This window comes from Apteryx rowi, unplaced genomic scaffold (genome assembly GCF_003343035.1).
Source record: "Apteryx rowi isolate R43461 unplaced genomic scaffold, aptRow1 scaffold_728, whole genome shotgun sequence".
Taxonomy (NCBI): Eukaryota; Metazoa; Chordata; class Aves; order Apterygiformes; family Apterygidae; genus Apteryx; species Apteryx rowi.
Window position 1 is genome coordinate 240,051 of NW_020451014.1, and position 22,974 is coordinate 263,024.

The 22,974-nt window shown below is 35.1% G+C and overlaps 2 protein-coding genes across 6 annotated transcripts in view; one reads left to right on the forward strand and one right to left on the reverse strand.

The window, feature by feature from the left end:
• PNPLA4 (patatin like phospholipase domain containing 4) overlaps positions 1–4,995 on the forward strand; it is a 28,506-nt gene extending 23,511 nt beyond the window's left edge. For all 4 annotated transcript variants that reach the window (XM_026087624.1, XM_026087625.1, XM_026087626.1 and 1 more), the window contains 2 exons: positions 2,239–2,391; positions 4,337–4,995. In XM_026087624.1, the coding sequence (XP_025943409.1) occupies positions 2,239–2,391; positions 4,337–4,468 (285 nt within the window). In that variant the 3' untranslated portion in view covers positions 4,469–4,995. The remainder of the gene's footprint in view (positions 1–2,238; positions 2,392–4,336) is intronic.
• Positions 4,996–6,514: 1,519 nt separating this feature from the next.
• LOC112976417 lies at positions 6,515–21,374 on the reverse strand. Of its 2 annotated transcripts, XR_003257020.1 has the most exons (5): positions 21,269–21,374; positions 17,680–18,027; positions 16,336–16,439; positions 11,900–12,405; positions 6,515–6,785 (listed from the first exon to the last, which is right to left on the reverse strand). XR_003257020.1 is itself a non-coding variant. In XM_026087628.1 (4 exons), exons 1-4 carry the CDS (start codon positions 21,318–21,320, stop codon positions 12,226–12,228), a joined length of 684 nt encoding a protein of 227 aa, XP_025943413.1. In that variant the 5' UTR covers positions 21,321–21,374; the 3' UTR covers positions 10,529–12,225. The 2 variants fall into 2 exon arrangements, 1 of the variants encoding a protein (XP_025943413.1); XM_026087628.1 differs by lacking the exon at positions 6,515–6,785 and having other exon boundaries at positions 10,529–12,405.
• Between the last annotated feature and the right edge of the window lie 1,600 nt (positions 21,375–22,974).

Sequence of the window (22,974 nt, forward strand, 5' to 3'; positions counted from 1 at the left end):
AGCCATCTAGGACAGCACTCCAGTCATGTGAACGATCCCACCACGTCTCTGTAATKGCATGAGCTCATGATCATGGCCCTGCRACCACACACAGCTCTCTAGTTCTTCCTCTTTAGTGCCCATGCTGCGTGCATTGGTGTACAGGCATTTCAGAGCGCTGATCGAGCACGCGGCTTTCCCAGGAGGGATACAAGAGGCTCTTCCGTAGCCACATCCCATGCGCACTTCCCTGGCTGCATTCACCTGCTGGAGGCATCCCGACTTGAGCTGTCTTTTGCCAACTACCCTGGCACTATAACTCTCCCCTTCCCCYRTCTTTCCTAGTTTAAAGCCCTCCTTACCAGGTTGGCCAACCTGTTGGCAAAGACATGCCTGCCCCACTTAGTGAGGCGGATCTCATCTCTCCCCAGCAGTTGTCAATCTTCAAACAGGGTCCCATGGCCATAGAAACCAAAACCCTGTTGCCAACACCAGCGGCGCAGCCAGTCGTTAACTTGGAAAGTCTGTCTCCTCCTCCTCCCCTCCATCCCCCTCACTGGCAGGATTGAGGAGAAGATGACCTGGGTTCCCAGATCCTTGACCACCATCCCCAGAATGAAGCTTGAAGATAGTTTCCTGGAGTATTCAGTTCACCTTTGGGGAGGTCAGACCCTGAAGAAATAGAGATGCATCTTTTAATATTTTTTCTTAGTGTGTTTCATCATGCCTAGCTTCAGGTATCTGCAGTAGTCTATATCTTACATAGTCAGCGTGTGTTTCCCTTAATTAATGGAGAGAAGAAGGGACCTTTTCAGCATAATTCAAATCAGATGTAAATACCTACTTYAGGATAAGGTGAATCATGCACTAGAAGTGTTTCTGTCTCCTTGACTGTAGAGGGAGTGTAGGATGACTAATTTGGCTGTAGATGTGTAAAGTTTGGTGACATTCGTCTGATCACCAGACGTCATGTACAATGTCAGCAGATGCATCTAGCCAAAAGACTGCTGTTGAGTTTTGGTTTATGCATCTAAGTATAAAAAGAAATCCTATAAAGCATATTGGAAAGAAAATAAAAGGATCGTGTTTAATATAATGTTAAAATAATGGTTATTCTAATAAATACTATAAATTATGGTTATGAATATGTTTATTTAAAGAAGAAACTGAAAAGAACTAGGTAAACCTTCAAAGAAACAGTTTAGTTGTAATTTTTAACTTTCATCGTTGTGTTTTTTTACTGGAAAAATGAGAGAAATATTTTTGGCAGTTGTTTTTTACTTTCTGTAAATACCCTGTTGGGGTTGTGCAAAACCTGTACATTACTAATACAGTATTTCAAGTGTGTAACTCTTAACCTATCAGCTAAAAATTACACAACCAACAAAATCAATATGATGTGGAGGTGGATGAAAACTTGAGGGAAGTCTGCAGCTGTGCCTGGTTATGAGGAGAAGAAACTTGGCTGTGGTCCCTTTTGAGATCAGGCCTGTGCCTCTGGACAGTCTGTAGATCTAAGGAATAGATGTGACTCTGAAAGAACTTCAATGGTTTTTGTTTGTTTTTCCTTGCCATTCTCTTCTATACTCCAGTCCTGTAGCAGACTTGATGTCTGCTCCCTTCCAGGTGCCATAGGTATCCAACTCCTTCCCCCCTTTATTTTCCTCTTTTTTCAGCTATTGCTGTCTTTCACTGTGGTTGATGGCTTTTTGTGTTCAAGAAAGCAAGAAGTTCTGGGAGATTTGATGAGGAAGGTTTGTTTTAGCTTGTTCAGTCAGTTTACCTGCACATACGGATTGTCCAGCTCCTAGTCTGCAAAAAAGTAATGTTTTATAGGGATACACATTACCTGGTATGGTTGCTGTGTAATATTAACAATCTTGTCCTTTCATGTAGGTGTTCAGAAAAAATCTGTGTTTTTAAGCTGAAAAAAATTGGTGTTTTTTAAGCTTTATAGGGCTCTTTTGTTAATAGATTGAACAAGCTGTATCAGTAACCTGGTAAAAACATTTAAGGGTCTGGGAAGCTTGTAAATATGTTTGCAGAGTATATCAAACACTCATTGATTACATACTGTATATGTGAATTATAAGTTCATTGCTTTTTATGCCTCTTATACTCAAGCTGCTTATTCTGAGAAGGGAACTTGTAAGTTTTCTTGAGGGTGGGATGGAGGAGGCAGGGTCAGGAAGGATGAAATACTTGGTTATGATCATACTATACTAAGGTTACCTTAAAAATGTGTTTATTTTCTGATAGAAATGGGTTGACGGTGGCCTTACCAATGGCCTTCCTATCTTGCCAGTGGGACGAACAGTGACAATTTCTCCTTTCAGTGGTCGATTAGATATCTGTCCACAAGATAAAGGACATGTGGCTCTTTATGTTAAATTTGCAAAACAAGATATAATGGTGAGTTCCTTGTTTATTAAATAACTTCAGACAAAGAAAAGGTAGTTGAGCAGCTAACTTTATGCTCAATTCTTAATGTTTTATTTTATGTTTATATATCATGTTTAAGTAGTGTGATATCTTGGTGCTTTGTGTTGTGCATATGGAATGTAACTTGTCCTTAAATGCAGAGGAAGGAAAAATGTAGTATAAATTTTTGTAAGAAAGATTGAAAACTTTTGATCTGGTATAAAATTGAGCAGGTATATCACAGACTATTAAATTTAATCTTATTAAATAATGTAGACTTGATTAAAATATCAGCCGTCTTTGGCTAGGCAGAGTGTTTCCAGAAAAATAAGGCTTCCGTAGAAGACCTCAGGAGAGGAAAACTCCAGAACATTCCTTCATACTTATTTACTGAAATAAGCTGCTATAACTTAATTTAAAAGGTGAATTTAAACTTCACATACGAAATGGTGTACAAGAACTTGTCACCTCATTGCTCAAGAGAGTTCATATTAAATTTTTGAACATTGTGACCACAACACTTTCAGAAATTTTGTTAGATGTTTGAGAATGTTTCTGTATATTGAAACATAGGCTGACTGATCTTTATGACCTCCTTTTCATCTTTGTCATTTCTGTCTTTGCAAGCTTTTCCCCACAAAGTCTAACCACAGTATTGTTTGCTTTCACATAGTGAAAGAAAATACTGAAGTCGATCTAGCATTGATCTAAAAAAAACTCCATTAGAAAGGAACAATAGTGTTTTATTAATTCTGAGTAAAATTAGTGTTACATAATGTCATTCTAAATTGAACGAGTTTCTGAATTTTTGTGGTGTTTCACAGGGATTTAAGCATGATAATACTTGATAAATGGTCATGAGGTATGAGATTAATAATTTTATTGAAATGTATGCATCTCTTGCTGTATATTTCTTGGTTGTGGTTTGCACCAAATATCCATCTAGAGGGGACGAATGAGTTGATAAATAGATTAATTTTGAGATAGAAAATTAATTGCAGAGTTACTTTTTGTGATTCTGCAGCTGCAGAGTTGTGGTGCAGAATCTCAGGCATCATTTTAAATAATTCTATTTGAAACACCTGTAGCTTTTAGACCTGTAAAAATGCAAAATAAGAATAAACTTTTGAAGCAGTATCCAAATATGCACAGCATGGAGAGTTATATATATATCACTATTTATCTGCCTTGGAATGTGAACAGTCTTTTGTCTCTTTGGACCTCCTCCATTCATTAGTGTCCGAATTTGGATAATTGCTTAGTTCAAACAATGGAGGTGATTTTGACATTATGTTGCAAAATTGCATATAATCAAGTATATGGCTTAAGTGTATATTAAGTTAATTGTGTAAATGAAGTGTCCAGATCTTTATTAAATTTAATTATATTTGTAATTTTGTTATAAGCAATTCAATACATGTCTTTTAATAAAGAACAAATTTTGAAGCCTTTTACACCATGAAAGTGACCAGTTGAGAACCTGAGTAGTTCTTAATTTGTTGGAAACACAAGCTACGTTTATACTCATATATTAAACATTTCCTGGGAATGTTCCCAAGAATGTGATTATTTGCACTAGTAAGCTGTCAAAATATTTCCTGGGACAAGTTTAGCATGTGGCAGCTACCACTCCCCCAAACAGTTCTGGGAATGTTTCTGTAGTTAAAATGTTTCAGAAACCATGAGCAGTTTTACAGGCAGACAGTGTGCATTGGAGGCTGCAAGTTTATTAGTGTAGATGCAGACTGTTTGTGCCAGTTCATCTCAGTGCTCAGTAATTTTCCTGGGCATGATTAATTTACTGGTGTAGACACAGCCAGGCTGGCCTTATTTTACATATGCTATATAAAACAGATGATAGGACTGATAGCAACACAGTCAAGTGTAACATAATTTGCTTTAATAAACTAATTTACAGCACCTCTCTCTGTTGCAGCTGTCTTTGGCCAACCTGGTAAGACTTAATCAAGCTTTGTTCCCACCAAACCAGGAGAAAATGGAATTGTTGTACCAAAATGGGTTTGATGATGCTGTACACTTTTTACTAAAAGAAAATTGGTTTGAATAGATTATTCACAGAAAATTAACTAAGCTTGATGGCTGTCAAAACACAGCTACAGGCACCCTGCAAAATCTAAGGAATTGCTGTCAAAATTTCTGTATATCAGAATAAAAACGCCAATGGAATTACATCTGCTCTTGTGAAGAAAATGTACAGGTGTTCTGGATGGAATTCAAAAACACGTCAAAATGGAAATTGTACTTGTGTGGTAAAAGATAGCTGTCTTGTTTTGAGGAGGTTCAATTTTAGATCTATTTTGCTTCAAAGCAGGACTTTATTGTGAGATTTGTGAAAGCTTGTGTTGTCATGCTTACAGAAATTTGAAAATATCTTTTTTCATGTTTCTTATTTGAAAGACAAATCCAGTTTGTACCCCAAAAATTACCGTCTATGTTGTTCACTTAATAGTTGCACACACTAATTGAATGCTTGCAATATTGCTAATATTAGGATTCCAATGCATCTCTCCTGCAGTGTTCTACAGGACTTGAACTCTTAACACTAGCCACAACAAATAAAAAATTTGCACTCTTCTACTGTGATACTGTATTTTTTTCACATTAAAAGTTCTTGTCCTTCTCAGTGAATGTAGTCTTTTTAAATTTGAAATACTATTCTAAAACTTGTAATAGTGTATTTTTGTCCATGAAAATATCTTGTAAAGGAGACAGTAAGAAATATTTATATTAGTTATATTTATTATGTTTTCTTCCTTACCTAAAATTGAATAGATATATTTTCTTGAATTTTTGTCAAGAGCTCATTTATAAATTTCTCAGAATGCTATAACAACTTGAATATTTACCCAGATCAGCCTATTGGAGGGGAGCTGAAATAAGTTAGCATGTAATGAGTTCAAACTCTTGTGTCTTGGTCTTTTACCGTTTCCCTTGCTTTGACTTCAGGTTCAAGCTTTTCAGTGTTAATACCTAAGTTCTAAAAGGTGCAACTGTTTGTTATAACTTTTATGGCTTTTAAGTTGGATTCTTATGAAAATTTGAAGTTGAATTATGTCTTTATGTATGAAAGTATAGCATTCTCCAAAAACGATGCTAAATGTCTGTAAATTCTGGAGCACGGGAGAAGGGAAAAGAGTCTGGAAAAGGGGAGAATTTAAAAATACCTGTTATAAAAATCTGAAAGCTTTTTCAGCACATAACCACCAGATTTATATTCAAATACAGACTGCATCAGATTAGCATTCATGCAGTGGGGATTGAGTTATTTTATTACCTTATTTGCTAATAAAAGAAATACTAAAAAAAAAAAAAAAGTATGGTTCTTTGCATAAGCTTTTTTATTTCTAGCTGCATGATGTTCTGTAAACAGTGGAAATAGGATATATGTGTTATTCCCACATCTGTAGAACAGCGTTTCTGCGTGTAGAACTTAAGTGCATCACCTTTGTGCTACCAACAACATCTATGCCTGGCTCACTTGCATACTTTTTTTTTTGTATAGAGGAAAACTGTTAGCATGAATAGAGATATATAAACTAAAAAATTCTCCTCTTTACAGTGAACTGCTGCGGCCCATAAGTCTCTAATTCAAGGGTAATATCTATTTTGGCAGTGTGGCAGAAACCTGAAACAACTCTTCGTCTTCTTTTTTACTTAGCATTCTAAGGGCTTGGAGCTACTCTCATGCTTTCAGAAACAGCCTACATGCTCTTATCAGTACCTTTCTGAGCCATAATAGAGCCATATATTTTTAGTTAAACTGTATAAAGCTTGTTTACCTGGATGCCGTTTCATAAAAGTTGCCTTAAAGGAGAAGGTTGTTAAATGCAAAGTTAATATACAGATAGTGTGTGATGCTTTTGAGCATCAACACTGTCACAGTTCACTATGCTGCTTAATCCATAAAAATCTGGGTTAAAAAATCAGTTCTTCCTGCATGTATTAATGCTACCCACAGGAGCATATGCAGTATCATCTTTATTGAGGTGTAAGAACCACAGGTAATGTTCAGTTTTCTACAAATTGACTTTCAGAGGTTTATGATAAGATTAAAGAAGACTTTACAGGAAGAAAAAAAAATCATATTCATGCAGAGATTAGATGTGGAAGTGTTTTCTGTGATTAGATGAATATATATATATTTTAATATTGGAGCATAAAAGTAGAAGAACAGAAATCTGTTCAGTCATAACACTTGTTCCTAGTGAGTACTGCTGCATTAATAGCAAGACTCAGAGTTTTTTTCAGTTACCATCGTTTTATAAATGCTTTTTGATTGTGGATGACTTACAGAAAGTAGAAGGAAGTAAGTGATAGTGGCTGTGTTCTTCAAGTTCTGTGTTCTTCAAGTTGTCCAGCTGATCCTAATGAAGCATAGTACAATATGTTCAGAAATATATTATTCTCAGCCAACCATATTTTAATCCATTTTTTTGTGTGAAAAAATGAAATCTTTTTTAAAAATGGGACTTCTCATGATCATTAACATCTTTGGGAAGTATTTGCAAAAGCTAATTTTAAATCAGGAGGATCATTGCATTCTCTTTGTTTTATGGAGGAAGCTAAGGCTGATTCTAAGTAGTCAGATTTTGCGTGTATTGCCAGTCTTATTTCCACCTTCCCCACTGCATGGAAATAAATGTATAACCTTGACAATATCAGATGCAAAGTTTTTAAGAGAATTTTTTTTTTCAAACAAAGTAGTGGGGTTTTTTTCAATATATAACTTATTAAAGATGAAACTATATGCTTTATGGTTTAGTTTCCAAAAAAAGTTTGTGAATAGATCACAATTATTTTCTGTTTATCTTTATAAGCTTCAAAATTCCCTAACTGAATTGTGTTTAAGACTGTATTTACTACCGTAGATGTATTTACTAACTTACTGTTCAAATATTTGTTTCAGTCTGGACAAAATATTTCTCTGATTTTGTTCTCTAATGTTAAGTGCAGTCCCTGTATCTAATGAAATAATAATGTGTTCATTACTGAAAATGATCTAGGATAGAGCAATCCATGTGAATGTGGGGAATATTCTAGTTTATGTTTTTGCAGAGTATAGATGTCATTCAAGTTTGCTACACAAATGAGGAGTAACATAATGCAAAAGCATTCTCACCATCTTGTTTTAAATTTCTCAGAAAAGCTTAAGGTAGTAGGAACTCTTCTTTCAAAAAGTCCTAAATAAATGGACTTCAAAATCAGTTTCCAATCTTTTTGTCAAAACTCAAGCCAAAATCAACTATATGAAATTGTGGTTTTAATAATGTTTATTGGATAGATTCTGTTATTCCTGCTCTCCTGTTTGGGGCTTTTCTGGTGAAGTCCTGGTTTGGCTGAAAGCAGAACCTGCACTTACCAGAATTTCATCTTTTGATGGACTTAGAAGTCCTTCACTTAAAAATGCTACATAAATAGACTTCACAACTGTTTCATAAAACATACATTCTTAGTATCTTAAAAGGCTGAAGGAAATGAAACTTGCTAAATCTCTCATCTGTTTTGTACCACAATGCTATTGATAAGTGCTTATGATGAAGATGATTGCAAACGCTACTTTATATACACACACATATATACTCATGAAGTGTGCCATTTCTGCTGAAACCTGATTACCAGCTCTGCTGGTTGTGTTGTCTAGGGAACCATTTTTTTTTTTAAGTTCACATTTCACAAATAGTTTTTAAAATTATCAGTACAGATACATTCAAATCTAGAAGATGAGACAAGATAATGTAATATTTTATCCTAAGGATGAACATGTTTTTATGATAAAGCACAACAGTAATATGTCTGTTCTGAGTGTTACATCAGGTCATGAAATACTAGGATGCTACAGTATTTATTCTTATTTGAATATTCTACACAGAAGTATGTTTAAACAGGCAAGCCACACAAATCCTGAGAGATTAAGAATGCTTTGTATTTGTAAAGCATCTATTTCTTTCTCTCTTGGTCTATAAGTAATAAAGAGTGATCTGAACAACAGTGATTCATTTATATTGAAATCTTTTTATTGATTTTTAGAAAACTAGTCTCAGATTCTTTTCTATTCCAGAGGTCTGCTCTACAGGATAGTTTTGTCTCACATGATTTAGGTATCATCTGGTCAGGAATAATCTTTTTATTGAATCATTTCATATTTCTACAATGATTAGACTTTCACTTGAGAATGTAAACTGTAAGATATCATTCCTCCTTTAGTCACATCATGTACTGCTGGGTTTTTTGCATATGCCCCAAAATAATAGAAAATTTCACTTTTTTTTTAAATAAAACTTAAGTAATTACAGGGGAGAGAAACTGTGCAACCGTAAGTGTACCAGGGAAAGACAGAGAAGCATTTAAAAAATGTGTTTTCCATATTTATGAACTGGACAGCTGTGTAGTACTTAGTGCCTCCCATTTTAATTATAATCTTTATAAGAAAATACAACATGACATCTAGTGAGATTAGAAAATTGGAGCTCCAGTGTGAGAACAGAAAAATGTAGTAAATTTCCAACTTTCCTCATTAAACTACAAATAAATTCTAAAACAGAATGCAGACTCTGAAACAAAAAGAGCTATGGAAGTCCTTCTTCAAACATTAGTATCCTCCGTAATTAATAAACTTATGAATGATCCACTGCAGGTTCTGTCTCCAACCCCTGTTCAGATGTATCTATGCATACCTGTTTTGTTTAGACAACAGAGAGATTAATCCTGAGTCAGCTTCCTTAACTTGAACTTGTGGCATTAGCTCAGCTTTTCCCATAAGAACACAGCTAGTGTGAGACTTCATTCCACAGGGAGAAAGAGGCGCTCGCCTCCAATAACCTAAGGCTGATCTAGAGTGCTGTAAAATTGGGGCCAAGACCCTTGGAAATGCCCTGTTATTTCTTGGGTGACTTGTGGAATGAGGGAAATGCTGAAAAGAGGTGTTCTTAAGGACCTCTGTTTCTAAGGAGGTTACTATTACATTTTGAATGGACTGAAAATCCTAGTAATTTTGATCCAAAATGCAGTTGTATTGCAATTGTAGCCTGGGAGGCTCACAACATTTAGGCTTCTGGATTCATTGAAGCTTGAACTACAGTTTTGAACTTCCTACCTTGACATATTTGGGCAACCCAACTGTTTTTTTTTTATTGTTGTTTGTTTGTTTTTTAATAGTTTATTCTATAATGTAATGTAATAAATAATGTAAATTTATTATTTGAGATATTCTAAAGAAATCATTATTCCCTTTTTGAGGTCTTAAACATGCACATGTATAATGCTGCAGATGTTTGAGAAGGAAACACTACAGCTTTGGTTTCGCTTTTGGTATGGATGTGCCATCTTTCCCTGATGTCATGCAATTGAGCCTAAAAAGGCAGTTTGCACCAAGTCTTTGGTTAAAAGAGTCTCTTCATATATTCAGGCCAACAGGAATACTTTGCATCTGTTTGGTCCTTTTGAGGATCATTTCAGTTCTTGAAATAGAAGAATCTTTGAGCTTATTCCTGCCTGGAAATCTCTGAATCAGACCATGGTTGGAAGGTTGCTTTAAATTAATGCCCGTATTCTTGAGTTTTGTCATTTTTCTTTTTTCATAAGTGTGATGAGTTTCTATCTGTTTGCTACTCTGAATCTGTGTACACCCTGTCTGAGATAATCAGGAATAAGGCTGCCTTTGCTTAGAGCCACTATTTTCCCCCAAAGATTTTGAACCTACTCTAACTCTCAGATATTTGGTCAACATTGTGTGTGGGGGGAGACTCAAAGTGAAGATCATTGTGAGTATGCAACAATTATTTTATTGCCTAATATCAACAGTCCCAACAGTTGGGACTAATATACTACTAGGCTAAGCAGTAATGCTCATCACAAAGATGCAGATACTGTGTGAGCCCCTGATGCCTAGGCAGTAACTTTATTTCTTCAAAATCAGTTCTTCATTTGAACATCAATGCCCATCCTTTTTCTCATCTCCTTCTTGAAAATTTCACTTTTGGGTACTTCTGATGTTTAAAGGAACCAGGAACTATCTGTAATCTGTAATTACTGTTAAATAAACTCTTAGCTGAGCATATATTTAATAATCTTTAATATTGGATAAAGGAATTGGCAGTTACTGTTTCAGTTAGTATTTTCCTTTAGCTTAGCTACACATTTCCTGTCAGAGTACATATTCAAGAAATTTGAAGTTAAAGTTTAGTCCTACTAAAATTAGCAGGAATTGTCTCCATTTTCCATAGGGCTAAAACTCCATCCTTCATATATTGAGCCATGAACTTGAGGCTCTTGTTTAAACTTATTTGGARTTGGAGACGTTCACCTTCATTGTAGGATCTGGCTTTCATTTAAATATTAATATTCTTAACACTACAGCAGGCACTTTGTAAAAAAGCATAAATTGGGAAAAGTAATATTTTACATGTTAAATATTACAAAGTGCTTGTGCTATAAATTCATCCTGAATCCAGTGCTGGTCTTTCATTCTGTGCTAAGATGCTGTAATAATTCCATGACCTTGCTGCCTACACCAGAACAGATTATTTCTTTCTACTATACATGTGCTGTTGGGTTTTAGGTGGTGACACATAGTAACTATTACTCATTTTCAGTACCCCAGAACCTTCTGAATATTTAAGTTTTCAGACTGAAAGTTTATAGGTTTACTGTCTGTCCTAAAGATGAACTTCTTGAAAACATGTAGTAAATAACTGAGCTGCTTCTGAGAAGCATGCAAAAAAGTACAGAAACCATGTTGACCTTCATTTGAAGGGCCGTTGCTCTGAAGTGGATAGAGGCAGTGTAACAGTGCGGAAATAAAACAGCCCCATTTGGTATATGAATTGTCTGAATGAGATCCCTTTTAAATCCACCGTCTAGTTATATCTGCTAGATTAAGTATGAATTCTTGTCATTTTTTCCAAAATGCCAGGGCTGGAAGGTATCACTGAATGCGCTGACCTCACTGTGCTCCTTCTACGTGAAGGTGGCATAGCGTCAGTGACTTCTACCTTCAATTCATTTCTTCATCAAACTGCATCTGTGGCTCAGATGAACTTCACGCATTGTATTTTAAAGGATGGAATGGCTCTTTCTCCCTACTCTAAAGCTATATTTTAAAATGTATAAACATTTCCTGTATTTCTGTATTTAACCTCCTTAATATTTAACCCAGTTTATAGTTTTAACTTTACAATGAAGAGTTAAACATGTATCATATAAAACTAGGATTTTATTTTTAATTTGTGTGTAATTTAAAAAATTCCAAACATAGGAGACTTGTGCTTCTGATGTCCTTGCTGCAGAGCTAGTTTCTCTGGAAAATAGATGACTTGCATATTTATATCTACAATTATAGGTTATTTACTGACTCTGGAAATCTAAATATGTACGACTACAGTTACCTTCAGGACCCAGTTTGGGTAGATGAGGAGGGAAAACCATTACTTCATTCCCGTTGTCCAAATAAAAAAATAAATTAAAAAAAAGTGATTAAGACCTGATTATCCTTCCCATAGTCTGTCTGTTCCTCTGAAGGTCACAATTCACTTTTTCTTCCTGTATCAGCCAGCAGTTTCACTAAAAAAAATTGAATACTTAGTTTCTTAAATGAAGATGGTTTTTATTGGCATCTTTATTCATAGAATGCTTAAAGAGAATATAAATGTATAATAACCTGGAAAAGTTCTACAGAAAGCTTTGCTAAGCTGACAATAAGTTTAATGTTATAGAATATCACACAATCATTAGGCTTTATAGGAGGGGAAGACTGATCTTTAATTCACAGCAGAAAACATGGTGCTCTGGGAGCATTCAATTTCTTTTTCATATCACCTTCCTTCCAATGTCAGTGAAAGTCCTTATTAGTGACATGTCTTCATATTCTTGATTAAACCCATTGTTAACTGGTCTGGATGGCTTGTCGTAAATCCAGTCACTTGGCAAGGTAGCGCTGCTGTCTGTGTTTCTTGACCTGTTCTTGCACTTTTTACAGCCCTGATGAATCTGTTACAGTATTTCACAAAATAAATTGTTAAGCAGTAAAAATGTGTTTTCATCGGATACCCCATCTTTTTAAAGAATGTATCTAACTTAACTGAGATAGCAACTTCATTTTTTATTATGAATTGTTTGTAATGTTGTTATGGATATCACAGTCAAAATGAAACATGAGAATACTAATTTTAACCACACCTTCATGAATTGACAAGCTATTCATTATTATTCTGAATAAATTTTAGTAATATGTTAGCTAAGACACTATACCTAAGTAGTTAATGTTTTCTGCCTTATCAGGTTCCAAATTTACAAATGAGTGGAATATGATCAAATGTAGTACCATTATGATATATTAGAACCATTCTGGTATGTTTTTTTATTTATATAATTTGTGTAAAATGATAGTAATAGCTAATATTAAACAGTGTTAAACTAATGTATTCATTTTGGTGAATTAGCTTCTTAAATGCTGAATTCTAAGCCTTTGCAGGTAGCAGGAGAAAAGTAATTCATATTGTACTGGTATGCTCAAGAAATAGGTAGAAAGTCTGTCCGATTGTATGCCAATGACTTCATTAAATACTTCTCCAATCCCCAAAACTCTCTCCTAAAGTGTATGTATACTGTTACTTTAGAAAAAAATAGAGTATGGGGGGAAGACTTTCTTCATTCATTCTTTATTCTTAAGTAGTTTAAACAAGTTTTTGGAGAGCAGATGAGTTGAGCATCTTCTCTGAGGGAAAATCCACAACTGACTTTTTTCTCCACAAAACAGATACAACTATCATGGAGCTTTCATTGGAATATCACATTGCTGTGCCTCAGTCTTGACTTGGAAGCTGAATAAGCACTGAAAAAGTTTGGCAGAAGTAATAATACTACCCCTAAAAGAGCTTTGTAGCTGTGAATCCGTAAGAGTTATATTTTATGCTGAGATCTGAGCACTTTAGTCTTTGAGCACTTCCTAGGGTGAGCTCTTGCTCAGTATGTTATCTTTTGCAAGTCCTCTTTTAGAACTACTTTTTCTATAGGAAACTTGGATTGAGAACTCCTGAAGTTTGTGGGTTGCCTATAATTAAATATTACAACATAGGGCAGGTTATAACACCCCTCTCCCTTTGTAGCAATCTGGGCACATGCTAAGAATACCAACAAATGGGAACAGCCGAGAGTATTTTAGACTGTTTAAGAAGAGGCAAGTCTGACCTCACTTTGGAAACATGAACTCCTCATAGAAGCTACCTGAAGGACTTAGCCAGCCATGACATACGGGATTTAAGCTGTGGCCTGTAAGGGTCAAAGGGCCTTTGAGTCATATAGTCCCCCTTTCATTATTTTACACTCTTATTTTGACATAATATATATTTTCATGACATGAAGCATTTGTCATTTAGTAAAGAAATGACTTTTAAGAAGTTATAAACTTCCTAACTTTATAAACTTCGCTGTTTTTTTTTGTTTTTTTTTTTTTTTTCTACTACTATTGAGTGTACTCACAGTGACTGATTTTAGGAAAGCATAAGTGGGCTCATTCTGTATATTCAGATGTGAAGCTGCTTTTGACAGGTTTATGCTGCTGTTGTATCTTAGCAAGGTTTGACTGTTTACCACTTCTCTCACTGGCTTTAGTTTACTCTGTCTTACTAAGTACACATCCCTTGTTCTCCTACTGCCTGAACTACATGAACATTTCTGGTTTTGATGTGTCTTTGAGGTAACAGTGCTTAACAACTGGCTTTTAAAGAAAACAAAACCCAAACCTTACTTGACCCAGAAGAACAATCTGATACCATAAATGTCTTTGTAAGTCTTATGACTTAATAGTCTTTGGTGCTGTGTCTTTTAGTAATGAAATTTTGGGCTGTGCAGCAATATCAGCAGAGAGGGACCCATTGCCAAGTATCAATAATGTTTATGTAACATCTTTAAACTATGCAGGCTGAGAAAGAGAAAACAAGATGAAGGAAGTCCAGCCTTCAAGTCAGGTATCTGAAAGATCCTTCTTTCTGGACTTAAAACAGCCACAATTTTGAACCTGTGTGGAGTCTCCAAGAACTAAATTTTCTACTTATGAGCCTGTTTAGTTTGGTACCTATTCCCTCTTGGTCCAACTTAGGCAACATTTACTAACTTTTGAGGCACTTTACAATGTTGGGTCTTCAGGGGCATGGTTGTTGGTGAAGCATGAGGAACTTTTTAGGTCTATTTTAAATGATAATCTTTGAACTACATTTAAAAGTAAGGAACCTGTGAATATGGAATAGGTATTACTAGAGTACATTGTACTTTTCAGGGTTAGGAATGAGGGTAGCACAGCCCAATATATATACCATGCCTTCAAAGATTGTGTGATGCTAACTGTACAATTGAATCAGTTCATCAGTGTTAGGAAAAGAGAAGCAACAAAATAAAGAACTTCTTGTGCTGTGATCAGCAGCACACACCAGATAATGTTCTCTGACCACCTGTAGCTAAGATTTTTCAAAAATAGTCTTTGTTGATTAGGATCCAATATTAAAACACAAATAATCATATCAAACCTGCTGGGAGGAAGGTCATGAGTGTGTGTAAACTGAGGCTAAGATGTAAGTGAAGCAGAAGTTTTTAAAATATTATGGCATGATTTCATCTTTAGTCTAGAACCCTAAGTAGAAGAAAAGCCAGCTAGAGGCTTTGGAGAAAATCACAATCAATGGAAAGCAGTCTTCAGCCTATTGTGAAACAGATAAAACATGTCTGCATTTTGCATTGGCATTGGTGGCTGGGTTTAGATGGCTGTTTGATCTATGGATACCTGAGAAAAATGACTACTTTTGTTAATTAAGGGGGGGAAAGGGAGATGGGAAACTGCCTTAATGAAACAAGAACAGACCAAGAGAACTGAGACATGATGACCTAACATTAAGCAGGAGAGATTCTGAGCCTACCAACAGGAATACTGCTCTGGCGGCTATTCACTAGTAGGAAATGCATCATTTGCATCAAATTATAGCATACCTCAGACTTCTTCAGCTTAAGATAATTTCATTCCAAAAGGCTTCATTTACATAAAGAAGGTTCCCACATAGGATCAAAATACAGCTATTGATTAAAAGCTGGCTTTTTGTTTTTTGGTTTCATAAAAAGTAATTGAAAAACATGACTAAAAAAAAAAGAAAATTGGATTACAAATAGAAATAAAATTATTTTGATTTTTTTCTTAAAGTAGGGAACAGAACCCACTGTATGGAAAGAGGGGAGGATTTGTAAAGTATCATGGGAAGCATAAAAGATTGTCCTGAATTTGGACTGAGTTGTTTTTATCAAAAAAATATTTTCTCCTTCTCTTCCAAAATATTTCTACATTTTCAGTTTGTCCCTAATCAGAAGTTGCCAGTGTGCTTCACTGCTGGCCAGGTAATTGCCAGGCCTTGGCTGGAGAGTGGGACATATGGACTAGTGGGTGGGAGTGAGCATAAAACCCTGGCGTGGTGGGTTTGTTGGAACATGAGCAAGACAGAACATGAGCAGACATATCTCCAGAGGAACTCATGAAATTAGGAGCTGGAGCCTGGAAGTATGGAGGGAGCAGGACATGTTTCAAACTGCTGATCATTTAAGCAATTTTTTCTCATTCAGTTGTTTCCAGGTAGAAATAACAGTTTTAGATCAGCTGGCTATATAGCAAATAACTTCCCATATGTCAACAAGTTCAGAGAAAGCAGATATTATAATTTCTCTAGGTATCTCCATTGCTACAGCGTACTCTTTTCTTTCATGACTGTGCCCTCGAAACATTCACAGGCAGGTGGTTCTACCCTTAAATCTTTAGTTAACAGAAAATAGAGGAATTTTTTACTTTGTCACAGGTGAATATTCAGGCCACTCACTCGTTTCTGTCAGAAGATGTCACCCATATTTAAGTTTGTAGTATTTATTTTGGAAATTATTACTTACACTGAAAGCTATGATAACTGTGGTGACAAAGATGGTGTATCCAAGAAGAAGAAACCAACCCCACCAGGTCTTGTCTGATCTTATACAGTCTTTGCATTTTAAGTCTGAAATAAAGAGAAAGTAAGTTAAATATCTGAGTAACAAAAAGTTGCTTTTCCGATTGAGGACTGACCAGACAGCAATGTTGCCCTTATATACATTTTTATCACATTTTCTTTCACTCTTTTTTCAGGCTAAAAGATTAAACTTCTCTTGAGAGAACTATTATCTTCTTTTACTTAAGACCTGTGAAATTTGTGAACCTGTTTTAAACTATTTATTAAATGGATAGTAAACAAAATTCTTAGTTTATTAGAAGCGCAACATCTGCAAAGAACTTTGTTATGTAGTACAAACTAAAGTAATAGTGAAAAAGCCAGTTTAAATGACAGTTATCTTATTAAGTTTCAGAAAACTTTTTTTTGTGGGGAGGGGGAACTAAACCAAAGCTATGCTTATGGTGTGATACTGGCCACTGACTAGTTTTTTAGATCCTCAGAAGAATTTCCTTGGAAAATTGGAAAATATAATGTGAAATCAAGAGTTAGGGAGATGCTTTGCAGTATTGAACATATGTGTAGTCAGATTTGTCTGGAAAGTCTACATGGCAAAAACCTGGCTCCTCTAAAATAGTTCATCTCAGTCGCTGAAGTCACAATCCCCATCAGGAATACTGAATTTATTTTCATAATATGAGGACGGAGAAGAGTTTTAAATTATTGAAAATGCTTTTACAATTAGAGGGAAAGAATCTTTCATTCACACATAACCCTACTTTCACATACTCTTTTTCTTAAAACACTTGCACTGCTTAATTTACTGTTAATTTTTTAGTAAATGGAAAGACAAACTGCCTACTTCAGACAAGATCATTGGCTTACAAAGACTGATAAAAATGATAAAAAGGATATGAAAGGTTGTCAAGGATTTGTGGATTTTGTATGGAGTAAAGTAAAGATCCAGCAAGTGTTTGTGGAGAGCTTTAAGAAAATATATTTAAAAGTATTCTATAAAAATGGATAATATTGCTGAAAGAATCATTGTTCTACTGCTCAGTGAACTGTTTCAGATCCAAAGAAAAGCCTCTGTCCTTGCGTAGTCTGTCTGTCTAGTTGTATAAATTGTTCAAGCAAAAGATTGACTTCTGCTTATTAGCCTTCTTTCTCTCACTCATACGATTGTAGGCTGCTTTTTCCCACCCTTCTCCTGACTGAGGTGAGTGGTAGGAGAGAATAAAATTAAATAAAAATGTAATTCACCTTACATACATCAAATCCATATCTGTTACTCTCAAGTGCTCCTTACCATGTACAGTCAGGTTGGTGCCACTTCCACGTTTGCTCCGGACGTTCTGAGTTAGTGTCACATCACAGAAATATGAACTACTGGCACTGTGATCAACATTGCTCAGTTTCAAGACGGAGAATCCCTTGAGTATGTTCTTTGTAATGCGTATGTGTGGCCTAGCAGTTCCTGCGCTCGACTGAAGACTCTGCAGATTATTATAGTCAGGGCCCTTCCTCCAGTACACGACGGGCTCCTCGTTCTCCTCCTCTGGGTACTCAAATACGCAGAGCATCCACACCGTTGAGTTCAGAAGCACACTGGCATCTTCAGGGTATTGCACAACTGAAAGTTCTGGCCCACTGCTAGCTGTAAGGTATAAATAAAGTACAAGTAAGTAAGCAAAGATACGCTCTTTTAGGAAGGTTCATCTTCACCAGCTGAATATATGGGCATAGCAGATATCTGGGCATGCAGGAAAGCCACAGCCATAAGCGTATGTAGTGAAAGGCGCACCCAAGTGAGGCAAATGACAGTTTTGCCATTGTCTTCAGAGAAACCAGTGTTTCATTCAGTGTTCAAATACAAATTAGTAAAGCTCTAGAAAGACAGTTCATTAGCTTTGCCTAAGGAACAGATATCAAATAAATTCCATGGAATGTATACGAGTTCCAAGACCAGGAAGTGATAAAGTAGAAAGAGTTGTGAATAGAAGTTTTGGATAGATTAAATTTGCATACAATTCATATTATTCTTAAACTTTAGGGATGTCCAATACCAAAGCTTTGCTCTGGGAAATTTCAGACAATATTTTGAACTTTTAAAAGTTATAGAAAATATAAACATATTTTTATAAACTTAAAACATTATTATCTAAGTGGCTAGACCTGATGTAAATTTTGTATTCCTATGTATACAACAGTTCATATGAAAATGAAGGGTGACATTAAAACTCATTTTGGCAACAATTTAGTGAAAAAGCTCTGAAGAATCTTTTTATTCTGATCAATGTGCAAAATTTAATTGCTCTTTTCACAGTTGCTCTTTTCACAATATTTTTAATGAAGGAGTTTTACCGCAAAATGCATATTGCCAATAGCACAGATATGATTTACAATATAAGACCGTTATGTACAATATAAGACCCTATTTCCATGCTGGGAATTTGATGCAGATCTGGGAAAAAATGACAGTTACAATCTTCCTAGTAGTGACGAAGAAAGCCAGGATCATATTAAAATGGAGTGAGACCAAAGGAAACTAAAGATCATTATTATCTTTATTAAGAGCAATTTCAATACTCCATTCTATTATTTCAATAGATCATTATTTAAGTATTTGTGTATAGTCAGGTTTTGTAGCCCTTTATTATGGGCAGTAATCCTGGAAGACAAGAGAATACAATGATAACTAAACAGAATAAAAATTAGAAATTAAATAAACATGACCGTAATGAATGCTTTAGAGATAAGAAATTCTATGCTTGTGTTAAAATAAATAAAAGAATTATTCAAGCTTGCTCAAACTCACTGTTTTCGATATCTTCTACATAATCTTAGTAACAGATTCAATTTCCATTCTTCAATTTCTGTCATTTTTCAGTGCTGGTAATTCTTAATATCACTGCCTAGAGTTTTGGAGGAATTTTTTGACTGTCATAGGTCTGTACGCAGTACAGCTTTGGACTCTATGTGCACATAAACTAACTGTATACAATTAACACAGAAGGATAATGCATTCATAAATCGTGGATATTTTGAGAGAGATTTCTTCCGTATATGCAGGCAACAATGTGCAAAATGGGGGGGGGAGAGAGGAGTGCATGCCTGAAATAAGTCAATTACTATGCCTTGAACTGCTAAAATGCAGAGAATAACAATTAAAACAGGATTGCCATGAACATGACAATATGTCTCAAGAAACAAATTTTGAATTAAATACAAAGTATCCAGAAAGCTAAACTGATTATGCATTCAGAGATTTTATCTGGCAGAGGCAGTCTACAGGTCAACAGTCTGTCCTGTCTGCACTTCCTCCGTTGCTGTAGACACGATGGCATGAGCCGAATGTTGGAGGTCGTTAGAGTGCACTTCAGTAAGGCAGTCCTAAACTGGCAAACAGCTTTAAATGGCTTTTTCAAGCAGCGTAATGATGAACTCCTAGAATTTCTTCTGAATAATAGAATGATCCCCTACTTGACAACCATTTCAGGTCTGCTGGCAACCGTGTTTCTCTCTTTCAAGTGAAACACTTTACATGACTAAACTTCATCTACATTTGAGTCTCATCCTAAGTGTTTTGGAATTTATAACTAAAAAATCATGTGAGATTACCCTACTCTGAACTGAGGTATTTACACTTTAAATATCGACATTTAAACTCCTACTATCCCTCTGTAGTCAGTAAACAGAAATAGTAACTTAAAGGCAAGATTCATTTCATCCCACAATAAAGTTTAAATAGATAAAATAATTTTATTTTATCTGAAAAGCACCTATTTATCACCTAGAGTAATAAGTTCAGATACAGGCATAAAAAATTTTGTGAAATGAATCTTTCCTATTCCATCTGAGGAGCTGAAACTAGATTTCCATCATGAATGATCTATTTATGGAATCATTTTCAAATGAAACATAGTTTGTCTTCAAATTTTACATATGCAATTTTGTACTGAGTATCAAAAAAATTGCAAAGTATTTATGAGCACAGAGAAAACATGCTTTTAAAAGTACCAGAATAAATTAGAATGTCTTTCTAAAATGGCTAGTTAACCCTATTTTTATATATCATTTTTTAATTATTTTTTACTACTTGAACATTTATGCTAAGAAATATATATTGAGAAATTACTGGGCTGTACTGAAAGAGATTCAGTTATTTGGTGAAAGCTAACATGGAACACATTTTAAAATGGAAATAATCCAGGGGAGTACAGGAAGTTTCTGGCCTACTTCCTTCATTTACATGAAAAATAAATATCTTCAAAAATCGGTACACCACATTGATATATACATGTATGTATATTCCAAAACTCACTCACAAGCCAGTCTCAATTTAATGCATGCAGAAAGATAGCTAACTTTGTGAAGAGAAGTTGATGGTTCATATGGGAAATATCTTTGGCACTTTGATGATTCTATACAATTAAAACAAACAAACAAAAAAACTCAGCTAGTTCCAAATAACTTTTATGTTTTTCTTTTAAGTTTGTTGGTATAAGTGAATATGTATACTTCTAAAAATGTTTCAAGATCAGATAAGACCTAGTAATATAAAAATCCTGAAATAAATATAATATGCTATCTGATTGACCTAAATATAATGTGTCAGTACAGACTCCTAACATCCAAAATATTAACACATTATTTTTTTTCTTTTTCAGTGTGTATCAGTCAGATGGAATCTAAATTTTTATCTACATTTGAAAATACTCTTATACTTCCTTTCTTATTTTGTTTTCTTTCATAAAACAGCGATTTGAAGAGTTCATGAAGTAAAAATAAAATTAAAACTGAGCCAGTGACACTTTTATCTTTTTTAAAAATTAGCACTGTTTTTCTTGATTAGTTAAAGTTTAGAAACTTCTGTGGTAAAAAGAAAATCTACTTACCTGTAAAGTGAACAAAGTAAGATATCATAATTAATATACCAAGCTGCATCATTTTCTTGGGATTGCTAATGCAGAGATTTTAAAACCTCAGCCAAGACTATTGATACCACACTCAGCAACTAGCGGAAAAGTAAATTAAAGCTCTCCTAAAAACATGTTTTTAACCTTGTTTCTAGGGGGAGGTTCTTGTGGTTTTACTCAGTGTAGCTATTTCCCTTTCTACCATCACACATCCTGAACCTTGCAATAGGACCTTGCTTCTCAACATCACAGTTTCGAATTGAACTCCATCAGGACTATTTTTCCATTCTGAGGATTTTTTTCAGGCACACTAGAAGGAGGATCAGTTTTGTGTGGCAAAGATACCCAAAGCTCCCAAAGCTGCCCATCTAAAAAGAAAATTCATTGAAAGCAGCAGTCACAAACTTGCGATAGGCACCTGTCTCTGACACTCTTGGCCAAAGTCCTGTCAAAGCCTTCAGCACCGGGTAAATGAAGATGACTTTGCTCCACGCGGTATTGGTCCCATTAGACAAATAAAACATACCATGTAAATGCTTCAGAATATCCATTATCTTTGCAGAAATTATGCTGAATGTATAATTATCATCCTGAAATCCAAGATGCATGAAAATTAGCTGCAAAAAGCTATGGTGTGGCAAAGAGGGTGATGTAGTTACTCTCCTAGTAAATACCTTTTAAACTTACCAGAGACCGTTAGATCAGCTATTCTGACCCCTTCATACACTATTAGATTTCATCCAGCAAAGTTACCTCTGAGTTTGGCTAAAACTTGGTTTCATCCAGCTAAACTGCCTACAAATTTGAATGTCTGTGTTTGACTAAGACATAACTTCCTGAGAAATACCCGGTTTTGATTTGAAGGCTTTGAGAGGTAGATAGTCAACCACTTTAATGGTTAGTTGTTGCAATGACTAATCACTCTCACTGTGAAAGGCTGTCTCTTCATTTTGATTTTTGTGCTCGTCTTGGGCTTCTAGCTACTGAACCAGCTTTTGCATCTCTACTGAAGTGACCTTTAGTACCACATATGTTTTCCATCATGATGATATACATTGTATAAGATAATCTCTTGATATTCTTTTCAAAAAAAACAAAATACCTGGAAGTTTCCTGCTGTAAGACATTTCCTCCAGTCCTGGAGTAAGGTATGATTCTATTTCTTGTGACCTGCATCCTTTACAGCTAGATACCTTAGAACCTATTGACAGAAAGTTAAAATCAAGTTCTTGCTCTTCCACACCTCTGTCTTGTTTATAGATACAAAGGCAGCCTTCATCTCCCTCCACAGAGTCCTACTGGGAGCTCACGGTCAGTTGACTACTTTAAAAATTATGGCTGTTTTTGGAGTCACTGCTTTCTAAAGGAGTACATGTATATCCCATCTTCCTTGAATAGCATCAAGAACCAAACCCTTGGCTTCCCGGTAGAAGAAACACCATTTAATGATGTGTCCCCTGTGGTAACTTTTTGAGATATTCATTAATCAGCTCTTAAATCACTAATTGTATGCTCTTACTGTTTTAATTATTTTCACTTATTTCTTAAAGAATTCCATTCTTTTAATTTACATATATTCAGGGGTTTGTCTTAGACCAAATACTTGTGGACTATTTAAACTTGCGTGTGCAGACACATTATCTATCTTAGTTAACAAGCAATTAACTAAAATGAAAATTAAAATA